Here is a 12,563-nt window from a genome sequence, read left to right on the forward strand (position 1 = left end):
CTACACACAAAAATGCTCAGCCACGCTCCCACACCAACTCTCATGCCAGACAGAGTACATCAAAATGTGTCTGTGACCCTCTGCTTGCTTTAGTGAGCATTGCGACCTTTGGGTCATGAGGTTAGAAGAGGAGTATAAACACACAGGCAGGGCTGCTACTAACAGCCAGGCAAAGATTCCTCCACGACCAGCTACAAAGTCATAGACACACACACTCAACTGTGTTTGGATAAGTCTAACAATGTGATACAAATGCCAGCTGAAGACATATGGTTTGAATGAGAATTGGCAAGAGTTAAATAAAACTCTAGTTGATGCATAGTTGTGTTTAAATCCACACAAACCAAAGCTGACTATATATATTTTATATGTCTTGGCTATATATATATATATATATATATATATATATATATATATATATATATATATATATATATATATATATATATATATATATATATATATATATATATATATATATATATATTTCTTTTCTTTTATATATATAAAAATACATGTATGTATGTATGTATGTATGTATGTATGTATGTATGTATGTATGTATGTATGTATGTATGTATGTATGTAGCAAGACATATTAAAAAAATATATAGTCAGCTTTAGTTTGTGTGGCTAACTAACTTTGGCTTTGTAAGTCTTGGAGTGAAAGAGAAAGACTGATTTCCATGGACTGGATGACAAATTGGTCCACCTGCTGCCTCACACAGACATCTCCATTTTGTTTAGACGGCTGTAAGCGTCTGTCAAGCCAATAAAGACAACATAACCTTTTGAGCAGCATACAAAACCTGGAATGCTATTTATTGTAAGGGCTCTTTCCAAAACATGGCACTGCTGGCTGTCAGGGGATACAGCAAAGAGCCCACCAATGTTGAGCCAACCATGAACTCAGGACGAAGGCTGCACACCCTCACCTGTCAGAGCAGACAGGCAGGGAAGAAGAAACAGTCAGCCCTAATATATTCCAAATCGGTATGGATGCTTTATAAAATATAAATCTGCAATGATTTGCAAATCATTTGACCTGAAATAGTACAAAAACACTATATCAAATGTTTAAATGGTTCTGTTTTATTCAATTTATTTAAAACTGTGTCTTTCATTCCAGAGGTAAACGCCTGAGGCAATCTCGAACCTTATTTTCTCAGAGGTGGTGGTTGTTTTGAAGAGGTAATAGCAATGAAAGGGTACGAGGTGTCAAAATATTCATGTGCGGCACCAAAAACATTCAAGGGTAATACTTTTGCCCTTTTCCATGCATCCCTGTTTTCCCTTCAATCAGCAGCCCCCTTTTCTAGCCCAAATGCTTCACAGACAGAGGGGTGAATGTAATAAAATGAGACCCATACATCCTCAGTCATGCGTGTGCACTTTACGAGGTAGCACAGTCGTTCACACATGAACTGAGGAGTGACAACTCCCCTGGCCCCAGATTTTATCTATCAGGTTATAGCCCCAGTGGGGGTGATAGCTGGTGGGATTATTTTCCCAGAAGATGAGATAAGGAAGACAGAGAGAGGAAAGTAAAGCATACATCCTGTATAAAGTTATTTGTCGAATTCCGGTGATGGGGGAGAGGCTGCGTTGCTTAATGGCCAGTTGACTAGCTGGAGTTCTGTTATGAGAGAGGATTAAGAGAGAAGATGCTCCATCTTCCATTGCAGCTGAAGAAGACAAAGTGTGGGGAAATCACACAGGAATTGGGGAGAAGGAATATGCAAAGTGGAAACACTATGGTCTAAGCAAAGATGTAAGGTGGGTAAGGTGAGATGCTGATACAAGCAAATTCACAACAGTATTAGTGTACCTCCAAGTTAGGAGACTTTAAAAAGGCCTTAGTAGATGACACCACACATAACAGGTTAAAAACCAAATTCAAGGACTACACAAACACGAAGACAGCCAGATTTAATCAAGCAATCTGGTTGATAAGATGCTTGCCTCCTGGACCATATCCATAAGGAAATGGCCTGATAATCAGTTCACTCAGATAAGAAACATATAATGTATTCACATACTGAAGAGCCAGAAGTTACTGTCAGTCAAAAATTCAGCCATGGCCGTTAATTGTTGAAGAATGATAAAGGCAGTCCTTAAAGGTATGGTATGTGCACTCTTGGGCAAGATATGGAACAGTTGCATTGTAAGGCGGGCAACAGTTGGAGATGCGCTGGACTGTGGATGAACCAGATGTGTCAAACTGTGTAAATCGCCCCAACATGCTCACATATACACTGTGTTGTCTGACCTCACTCTTTATCCCTGTTCTGTCACGCAGATCTCACACTAATAAGCCAGCAGTAATGCCCCTTTTCCTCAAAAAAAAAACTAAAGTAAGCTCTCACCAAACCTTGAAAAATAGATCACCTACTTACATAAATCAGTTGGATGAAATGATGAATTAGGACACAAAGAAATACAGACATATAAAGACTTAAAAAAAGGAAAACACTGGGCAGTTGCTGTCTATTTCATTGCACATAAAAAAACAATGTTCATTACAAGGTATTAGCCATGCAGCAGATTGTGAATCTGCTCTTTTTGTGGCTGTTCTCCAGTGATAATTATCATATGTTTGGTTGGAGCACATGACAAAAACAAACACTTTGTCCCTCATCAGTAAAAGGATCTGCCATGTTGTCCTCTACATATTCTTGCATACAACTACATATTCAAGTCCAGCTGCGGCCCTGACAACAGGCCAACGCGGAGGGAATCCCTGGCATCCAAACCTCCTGGAAACATTCCTCAAATTGTGTGTATTTGTGTGTGTACATGTTAAAGTGTGCCTCAAGACTCAACTGAAGTAACATGTGGGCCCAATTAGAAAGTCGCCATTTGTTCTATCCTCTGCTCCACTGGCTGAAATTTCAGTCACAAAAAGAGCATAACATGAATTTTTTATTGTTCTCCTGGGGCACTATAAAACTACATAAAGTAAAACAAAACATCAACAATGTCATGTTTTTGCAGCTACCAATGTAAAGTTTTCCACATTACTAGTTACTATTTTTGACACTGCTATACAACATAGTTTAGTTATTCATTAAATTTAAAGCCACTAATGTTACTATTTTGTCCATTAGAAAGGCTACATGTCTCTAAATACACCACTGACACTGAACTTTCAGCTGTATTTTTAGTTTTATTATTTTTAAATTCAATCCTGCCAAGGAACTACTTCCACCAGGAGTAGGCCCAGCACATTTTGCCATCGCTTCCTGAGAAATAAATCTGCGGTTTTCAAACAGGTGTTCAATCTTTCAGCAGAGACTTAGTTAAAGTGGCTCTATGCGTAATGCGCATTTGGCCATCTTCACTAAAACATTAAAAATACTGGAAAACACAGTTCCGTTTTACAAACAGAATGACGGAAGAATGTGAAATGTTGACACATTCGCACCAGTCAGAGCAGAAATGCTTTTCACTCACCAGCTTGAGTTGCACAGTTCTGTTAAAGCCCCTTTCAACCCTCAGTGTGCAGGAACAATCACTGCCACCCTGCTGCTGCATTATTATTTAACTGCTTCATCACTACTTCCCTCTCATCCGCTTCTTCTCAGAGAAAAAACTTTGGGTTAATGAAATCATTCATGAAGCTGGTGGAGCCTCTTCTCCTGAATGAAGCTTCATACAGCTGGGGAGACCTTTAATTAAGGAGCTGGGCGGTCCAGTGATCATACTTAATAACCTTTTCAAATAAACACAACAAAGGTTCTAACAAGGCTGATACAGGAAGAAAGACCTTTGAAAACGTACGTGTGGGTCTGATGATGAAGCAGACACAGCCTGCAGCAGGCACCTGCTGGTACTATTGGCCAACAGCTGGGCTATTCTCAAGGGGCCCGCGATTACAGAGTGGCCCTTGCAGTCCATATCTATTAGGAGGAAGGCACTGAAGTGGATGGAACAGTATGCATAAGGTGGTGGTTAGGGAAAAGGAAAGAGCTAAGCGTTGTTGATGATCCCTCAATAATAACTAAAGCATTATTAATCGGTATGGACTGAAAGCCTAGAATATCCTCAGGTTGTACATCATGTTTTAGTGTATTGTGCTAAACTAAGAAGGAACGATTGATTAATGCCTTCACCTCAGCTGATAGTAATGCAAATACACATCTTTGAGCAGGCGGCTTTATGTTTTATTTATTTGTTTTTTATGAAGTTCATGTGTCAGTTTTATAACTGTGCCGTCCACAGACACTACATGTTTGTCCACTAAAGGTTGTCCTCTCAAAAAAAAAAAAGGTGCTAAAATCAGCTAAAAGCTAAAATGGTGGGTTACAAAAACATAAATTTAGGTAATGTGATCTTAATGTTTGACACCTGTTTAAACACTAGTGGCTACATTTTGTTTGTGATAGAAGAGTGAGAGGGTCTTTTAATCTAGAAAGTGAAATGTTTGAAGGGTAGTGGGCTCTAACAACAAAGTAGAGCACATTACTTATGTCTACTAAAGTCTTTCCAGCGCTGAGATGCAGGTTGCTGTGTTGACCCGCTCTACTGCTGTGAACCCTCCTCACAAGCAGCTGCTCTCCCTGTGAATGACTCCCTGAGCGCTCCTCTCACTGTTCTCCTGTGAGCTGGCCGGGGGCAACACAAAGTGCTAACGTGCCAGGGGAGGATTTCCAGAGACTCAATAAGAGCTAAATAAACCAACCTCCACATCTGGGAGAGCAGTAACACTGGTAAACACCGGGCTGTGGCCTACCCACAAAGCCAAGCCCTTGCTTCAACTTAATGATGATAGCCCTGAATTTCTGCACTGCTGCCTGTCACAGTCACTTGGACTCTCCACTGTGCTCTCACTCCACTGTGCTCTCACGTGTTCGCTCACCAATATTCACACACACCTATATACACAGGAAAAAGTTCCAGCCTCTAGAGTCAGGTCCAGTGCTGTTGTTCAGAAGGCAAGAGGCTGCTAAAGCGTTGCTGACTGGAACAGAAAGATTATACATATTTTATCTCCTGCAGTGTTACTCTAGTCTAAATTACTGCGTAAAAATAAAGGGCTGCATTTGGACAACATCCAATATAAAATGTGCCATGTGTCAAAGCACAGCTGTGAGGTCAAGCTACCCCTTCCAGAGTCATGGTCTAGACTAAAGGACTCCCTGCTGGTGACAGAGGAAAGTAAAGTCTGTGTAGTTGAGTACATAATCTTAGGCATAGCATCCTCTAGTTAAGGGCCTGGGAAGGACATATTCTTCTGAATAAATTATGGGCAACATTCAGGAAATATTTATTACAAATGAGACAACTAAAACACATTTAGGGCAGGGCAATGAACCTTAGTACTGGTAATTACTTATAAGCACCGCATATTTCCATTCATTACATACCATGCAGACCATGCAGTTTTGCTGACCGTTTGTATTCACAAAAATCTACAGGATTACACTGAGATTATTTAGGTTTATAGAGAGAGGGGAGATGTTAGCCTACAACTCGTAACACATATTTGGGACTCACCCGTCATTGGAGCAGGTCATGAACTCCTCTTTAATCTTTGGATGCCAGCAGCCACTATTCAGCATAGCAGTGTGGCCCTGAAAAAAAAACAGAAAGTGGAAATAATTTATTCAATGTCTCCACTGAAAATGTTTTCAAATGTCCTATTTAGAATTCAGCTGCAGCAGTTGCAGCACATTAGAGCTGGTCACCGGTAGGAACAAACAGTGGTCAATTAATAATGTGTTTTTCAATCGTACTGCAGCACACACATTATGAACAAAGGCATTTTCATGATGATGCATTTCAGTGTTGTATAGTGTGAACAGCATGGCACTTATGAAGCTTGCAAGTTTCCAGAAGGCATTGATTATTTTTCTTGATCTGAATGAACCTCAAAAGATTCTCCCATAGATAAATGAGCTATAATTTGATCACACAGTAACCTCGACTTCTGGCTTTCTTGACATAGCCTTACAACTGAGCTGGTGAACTCTGAAGTTACCAAACAGCCTTCTGCACTGCTTCAAGCGAAGCGCGTAACAATGTCACTTTTAGACATTTCCTTTGCTAGGAGATTCCTGGGGAGAACTACTCATAACGAATGATTTCAAAGCAGGATAACCCAGAGACAGGGCCTCCACTCCTGCCAGGTCAGAGAGGAACATTTCGGTTTGTGTCAAAGAGACTTCCGATGTGACATACTGCTGTTTGACAGGATGCTCAAAAAAGCAAAACCTTGCATGAAAAGAAGCTGACTACATAACCTTGGTATGTGTGCATCAGGAACAGAGGTGTGTCTGTTCACTGTCAAATACTTCAAAGGCACCACTTAAAAAAAAAATCAATAAAAGAAAACTCGCTCTTGCAGTTTAACGACTGAAATCATATTAATAAATTGGTAAGTTGTTAAATTTTATAGTAAAATACAAACTGGGCTATTAATAACTCAACTGTTTCCACACACTGTGTAATAACATCAAAATAAACAGAACCATCCCACACAAGAGCTTCATGATTAGAGTAAAGGGGCCACTACTGTACCTTTATAAACAAATGGGACTCCTCTTCCTTCACATTTTAACCAAGAAAACCAAGTGCCAAAAACTAAAGAGAAACAGACTGTTGATGACAAACAAATCTACAAAGCAAACAAAGAACCCTCCCAGATGATGAAAACTGAATAACTTTAGATAATAATGCCTCAATTTGTTTTCAGCACAAGTGCATTTATGAAGGGCTTTAACTATCAGAGCATTTTCTGCTTTCCTCCGTTTTTCTATGGATTATTGCCCGTTTATTAAAAAATGCTACCGTATGGGTATATAGTCCATGCAGCGCGGCAAATCTCTATACACACAGAGTGATGAGTTAGGAGTCAAGTAATTGACTGTTGACAGAGACGGAGTAGAGGCAAGGACTTAATTATCACATGAGACACAAGTAATCATCTGGGACACTGTCAGCAGGCCAAAACGCATTTTCATTGAACCAAACTCCCATCAGATCCAGATGGGACTGAGAAGGATGAGAATGTAGGACATCCATGAAAACACTACTTGCAATCAATGGCCCTTCACTTTTTCAAATACTTCATATGGGTGGTATAAACCATGTCCAAATGCGGTGCAGCTGACACAGATGGTTAGTGACCACCAATAATGCATTTTAAACACAGTAAAACCAAACCATGGACACTTAATTAGGATTCTCCTTTGTAGATGCAGGTACAAGCAAGAGATGAACCGCGACAGTCTTGTACGCATGTGTTGTGCTCCCCCTGAGAGCGCCTGTGGCTGGTCACACAGCACAGATCATTATCCTCACATACAAATAGAGACCAGCTCAAAGCTACACCTTGCTACCATTATGCACTGGCAGGGTTAACCCGGGGAGCCGAAGAGTAATGCTGTGAGGGTTAGCAGTCACTTTGGACACACTACTGGTGTCATAGCAATAAAAACATGGATTGATATAATATCTTTAGCATTAATTCCAGTTTTATCACAACTCTTTATGTTATTTTTATAGTTTTGACAGTTTGAAATGGACAGAATTGGACAGATACACTGATGTATTTTGAACCTCTAAACTTTGAACAGTCTCTATTAAAAGGTCTGTATGTCTGACTGTATAGTGACATTAACCTACTCAAATTAAAGATAAAAATTGACACTTTGTTGTAATAGCCTATATTTTATTTTTAAACTGTCCAAATAGTTGGTGTGCAATGTATATGTGAGAACTACTTTGGCATACCTTTGTATTGGCCATATCCACAATGTACTGGTCTCCTTTCACACACTCCATGACATTGAAGCCATCACGGTCTAACACCTTGGCCTGTGCATTACCAGAAACCACCAGGATGACGTCTCCAGTAATACTGTATTGCAGGGACTTGATCTGATGGCTGCGGGGAAATGAACATGACATAGATAAAGAGGACATCTGAAACAAATAGTTATTTCAGTTGCTTCTGTGGTGCTAATAAGTCTCTTTCTCTTTTCAAGCCATCTGCGAGCTGTGACTTGTGCATCGAAAAACATTGTTATACAAGAAGCTTTTACCCTTGTGAGGGGTTCAGGCACTGAAAACAAACAGTAGATACACGTAGTTATAGGAACAAAACAACACACCATCTGATGTACATGTGATGAATGGTCCTCTTTGATCTTCAAGAAGCAACATACGAAACATAACAGAGCATAATTGGATTTTAAAGCTATGAAACGGAAAGAATGATTTGACCCTTGAAACATTTTACACAAAGCATAATAAAACATTGAGAGTAAATAAACAAAACAGAAATAATAGAAAGCTGTTTTTGAAGATACAATGCCAGTAAAAAAAAAGGGTGAGATGCTGTGCAAAACATACATGAAAGTTTAAAGTAATGAAAATCTCATAAACCCATATTTTACTTACAATAGAACATAGGGAACATAAAAGGTGAGAAAATGTGCCATTTGAAATACTAGTTATGAGATAATTTTGAAATTGATGGCAGCAACACAAAAAAGTTGGGGCAGAGGCAACAAAAGGCTGGAAAGGTAAGTAGTACTACCAAGGAAGAGCTGTAAGGTCACTTTGCACCTAATTAGGGTAAATGGCAAAATGTCTTAAAATGCAAAACATGACAGAAGACCCAGGACTGTTGAGCAGTTAGAATCCTTATCAGGCAAGAATAGGAAACATTTCTCGCCCTAATCTCTAGCAACTTGTCAAGTCAGTTCCCAAAGATTTACAGACTGTTGTTAAAAGAAAAGAGAATGTGGCACTGTGGCAAATATGGACCTGTGGTTGTAATCAACTTCAAAATGACCTTACCATACCTTTTTCTTAAATGGTAGATGTTCTCAATTTAAACATTTGATTTGTTTTCAATGCGTTATGGTGAATAAAATACATGGATATGTGCTTTTTACAATTTTAACTTAATATATAATTTTACATTAAATATCACAGCATGTGAGGTAAGGGACAGACAGCTATCTTGACCACTTAACCACAGTGACATCAGCAATTCAGGTCAATATAAAATAGCATTAACACAGCAGGGGGTAGATGGAGTACGAACATTTCCATACACAGAGCAAAAAGTTCTATTGCTAAAAAGAAGTGAGGTCGCCCTCAGTGCTGTTTTTAATTGTGAGGTTTTAGCATCTTCAAAGTTCGCTACATGGAAGCAAAGGCTCAGTTTTCTAGTTTTAGTTTGACTATGCTTTTGAGTTGCCTTTTTTAGACAGAAACATTGGACCTTTACAGGACAGCCCTCTATATAAAGCTCAACTTGTTAGTAAATCAAACAGACTACTGGATCACAATGCAATTAAATTAAATGTAGCGTATATTTCTGTTAATAGGGGGAAGCCTGCTTCAGCTCAGTCCACTGATTCCCAAAACCAAAAAAGATTTAATCTTTGATGATGGCTTCAGTGAAATACTGAATAAACATGTGCAGATATACAAACACCAACGTATCTGAGCCATCTACTTTTGAAAGGCTCATTTTAAATGAAAAAAAAGGGGATGTCACAAAGTTAGCATGAGGCTCAATGAAGCTCAACAAATGTGTGTTTGTGTATGTGTGTACACTTTGGCACACATAAAGTGAGTGTGCTGGATGTTTGCATGAAACTAATTAACCACATGTTCCACAACTGTGTTGATATTTCACGTGGTATTCACAGAAATTGACTCACCATTCACAAGGCTGCAGGGATCTGAACGCTTGCAGAGATTGATCCATTCCAGCAAAATCCCAGAATCGCACATCATAATCATATCCACCAGTCACCAGACGAGCTCCAGAGGGGTCTAAGCCAAGAGCTGACACCTGAGAAGGCAATTATCTTATTTAAGTTTTAAAGTCAATGTAAAACCCTTTACAAATCAACTTTAAGTTATCATTCGAAAGATTTAAATTAACTGTGAAAGGTTGGCTCAGCTGAGAAAAACATTTGACAGTGCATGTTAATACATTTTGGTTGATTACAATCCATTTATGATGACTAAAGAACCTTCTTATTCATTTTTCAGTAAACAGAAAGCCACTGAAAACATTTCCACAGAGCCACACTAACCACAATCATAATAACTTAAGTGCTGAAAGAAGTTGAAAAAGTTCTTACTGTCTTGGTGCCATGCTGCAGAGTGATCTCATGAGTGTCTGGAATCTTCTTCACTGGATTCTGTGGCAGAAAGTTGAGATGAATACAGGGAAATTGTAAAAAAAAAAAAAACACAGGGCTGAATTAGGTGTGTGGTTACAGTGTAGCATTTTACTCCAAGATTCAAGCACACACAAATTTTTAACTTTAATTGACTGTGTGACTAAAAAGTTTGGAATGGCAGTCATCTGCTGAAAATTACTGACTGGGGACATCCACAAGGACGAACGTGAGAAGTTAGTATCTGAGCCCTTTCACTCATAACCCGCAACATACACTTTTGAGGAATATTGCATTTCACATTCTAATACATATGAGGTTGTAAAGAGATTTACCTCAGAAATAAAATTGAAAACAATGACCGAGAGACAACAGAAATGCTATTCAGCAACACAATTTGTTATCTACATCAAATTCCATATTTTCTTGTGCTGCCATCTAGTGGTGGAATCAGAAAAGCACCAGACAAACACATGCCATTACAGGCCTTTTTCTTAGAGACATATAGATATCACACACATTTGCTTCATATTGTGCTTGTTTGCTAACTGTCATGATTTCCTATGACTGATATTCACTGTGGTAAGGGGTCATTTCAGACATACATCATCTCCATCATCTTGTGCATCCCCTTCATCATCATCATCACTATGAGCTGTGCTGCCTGTGTAACCTGGTGGAAGAGGTGGTCCCACAAGGTCATCATCATCGTCCTGTTGAGTAGGCACTGGAGGCCCAATAAGCTCCGAGTCTGAGCTACTGTCACTGCTGCTGCCACTCTCCTGTTTTCTAAAAAAATCAAATAGACAAAATAAATCTAATTCACACAAAGAAAGCATGAATCTTGCAATTGTAGAGAAGATGTGTAATAAACCTCTGAAGCAGTGGCATCCAAGTCAAACTACAATGTGTAACATTCACTCAAACAAAAAAAAAAAATCCCTGATTACCTGGAAGAAGCAGCTGCAGCTTTGTCTCTCTGTATGTGCAATGATGACTTGACTGAGTTAGAGCTCTCCCCTTCATCCATCTGATTCTGCTTCTGCCGTTCCTCTAAAGATCCAACAATTCAATCATTCAGTTACTGACAACGAGGTGATCACTAAACAGCTAATTATAACATTCTTGTAGATAAATTTACCTAATACATGCTGACTCCTCTCAATGGCTGTTCGACGTGTCTGTTCGAAGATGGCATCAAGGTCAAAAGTGCGGGCCTTCTTGCCTGGAGGAAAAAAATACCTACTTAAACAGTCACTTTTGTAACTGAGTTTATGTCAATAAGCTGGTAGGTCAAATGTGCCAAATGACCATTAATGGATTTTACATACCAAAACCAGAAAATCCCATGACAGATGAGATGTCTCTATCACCACTCATCTTGCCAGGTGCTGAAAAAGGTGCCAACACAATGTCTGTAAACGGCTTTTGCTTTCGCACCTTTCTCTGAAAGGTAATTTTTGATTACTTAACCTGTTTATACTGACAGCTGGTTTATCCAAATAATACATAATATTTTATTAGCTACTTTTTCTATTAAGAATATAAATCTGTTAAATTACTAGCAACTAAACTCAAATACTATAGTAAGTACAGGGTAAAACATTTCCTTCTACATTGGAATGAATACTTAAGGAGTGTAAGGTACTTAGTTCCTTGATCTACCGCTTTTAACAAAAGATGGTCATCAACTTCATGTAGCAAGTAAACATGAGTTGATAGCTAGCAATAGCATATATTGTTAGCTAGAATAAATATAGCCTATATATTTAGCCTATAGGAGGTATAGGCTTATTATTACAGTTAAGATAATTGAATCCACGATTAACGTTATAATTAAAGGTTTAAATGTTTAACGTTACAGTAGAAATGTTGGTCAAAGCCATCAACATAAGAAGCTAACAACTATGCTAGTAAAAACACAAACTAGTTAGCTAACTAACCTAACGTTAACGTTACAACTTTTCCTGTCCATATGCTGGCAAATACATTCTCGAGAAAACTAGAGATAGCATATTGTACCTGTACATATATGTAATTAGTTTAAAATACATATTTAGAAGGAGAACAACAAAAAGTTCATACCTTCATCCACTTTCTTGGGATCCATGTTTTCAAATACGACGGTTACCTTTGACCTCCGGAAGTGTTTCTTCTTCTCTTCGTGTAGGACTCACAGTGCTCTAGCGCCACCACTGACTTATAGTGGAACTTATTAACTTTCTTTTAAGAGTCGATGAATGTATTTAAAAGTTCGGTAAAAAAAATAAGTGTGTCTGCTGTTAAATAAAACAACTGTCTAATATAGTAGTTTTTAGATCCACTGTCTGTGCCATACAGAAAATATAGCAAATATTAAAGTGGTACATATTAACACAATGTAAATTAGATGAAACATCTTTAAAAATGTCTAAA

General features: G+C 38.6%; 1 protein-coding gene across 1 annotated transcript in view; it reads right to left on the bottom strand.

Moving 5' to 3' along the window:
• LOC113159191 (WD repeat-containing protein 70) overlaps positions 1 to 12,267 on the bottom strand; it is a 34,633-nt gene extending 22,366 nt beyond the window's left edge. The window contains exons 1-9 of the mRNA XM_026355753.1: positions 12,234 to 12,267; positions 11,480 to 11,539; positions 11,290 to 11,373; positions 11,099 to 11,201; positions 10,754 to 10,937; positions 10,110 to 10,169; positions 9,681 to 9,814; positions 7,735 to 7,888; positions 5,497 to 5,573 (exon numbers count right to left, since the gene is read on the bottom strand). Of these exons, the coding sequence (XP_026211538.1) occupies positions 5,497 to 5,573; positions 7,735 to 7,888; positions 9,681 to 9,814; positions 10,110 to 10,169; positions 10,754 to 10,937; positions 11,099 to 11,201; positions 11,290 to 11,373; positions 11,480 to 11,539; positions 12,234 to 12,258 (881 nt within the window). The 5' untranslated portion in view covers positions 12,259 to 12,267. The remainder of the gene's footprint in view (positions 1 to 5,496; positions 5,574 to 7,734; positions 7,889 to 9,680; positions 9,815 to 10,109; positions 10,170 to 10,753; positions 10,938 to 11,098; positions 11,202 to 11,289; positions 11,374 to 11,479; positions 11,540 to 12,233) is intronic.
• Between the last annotated feature and the right edge of the window lie 296 nt (positions 12,268 to 12,563).

This window comes from Anabas testudineus, chromosome 12 (genome assembly GCF_900324465.2).
Source record: "Anabas testudineus chromosome 12, fAnaTes1.2, whole genome shotgun sequence".
In the NCBI taxonomy this organism is placed as follows: Eukaryota; Metazoa; Chordata; class Actinopteri; order Anabantiformes; family Anabantidae; genus Anabas; species Anabas testudineus.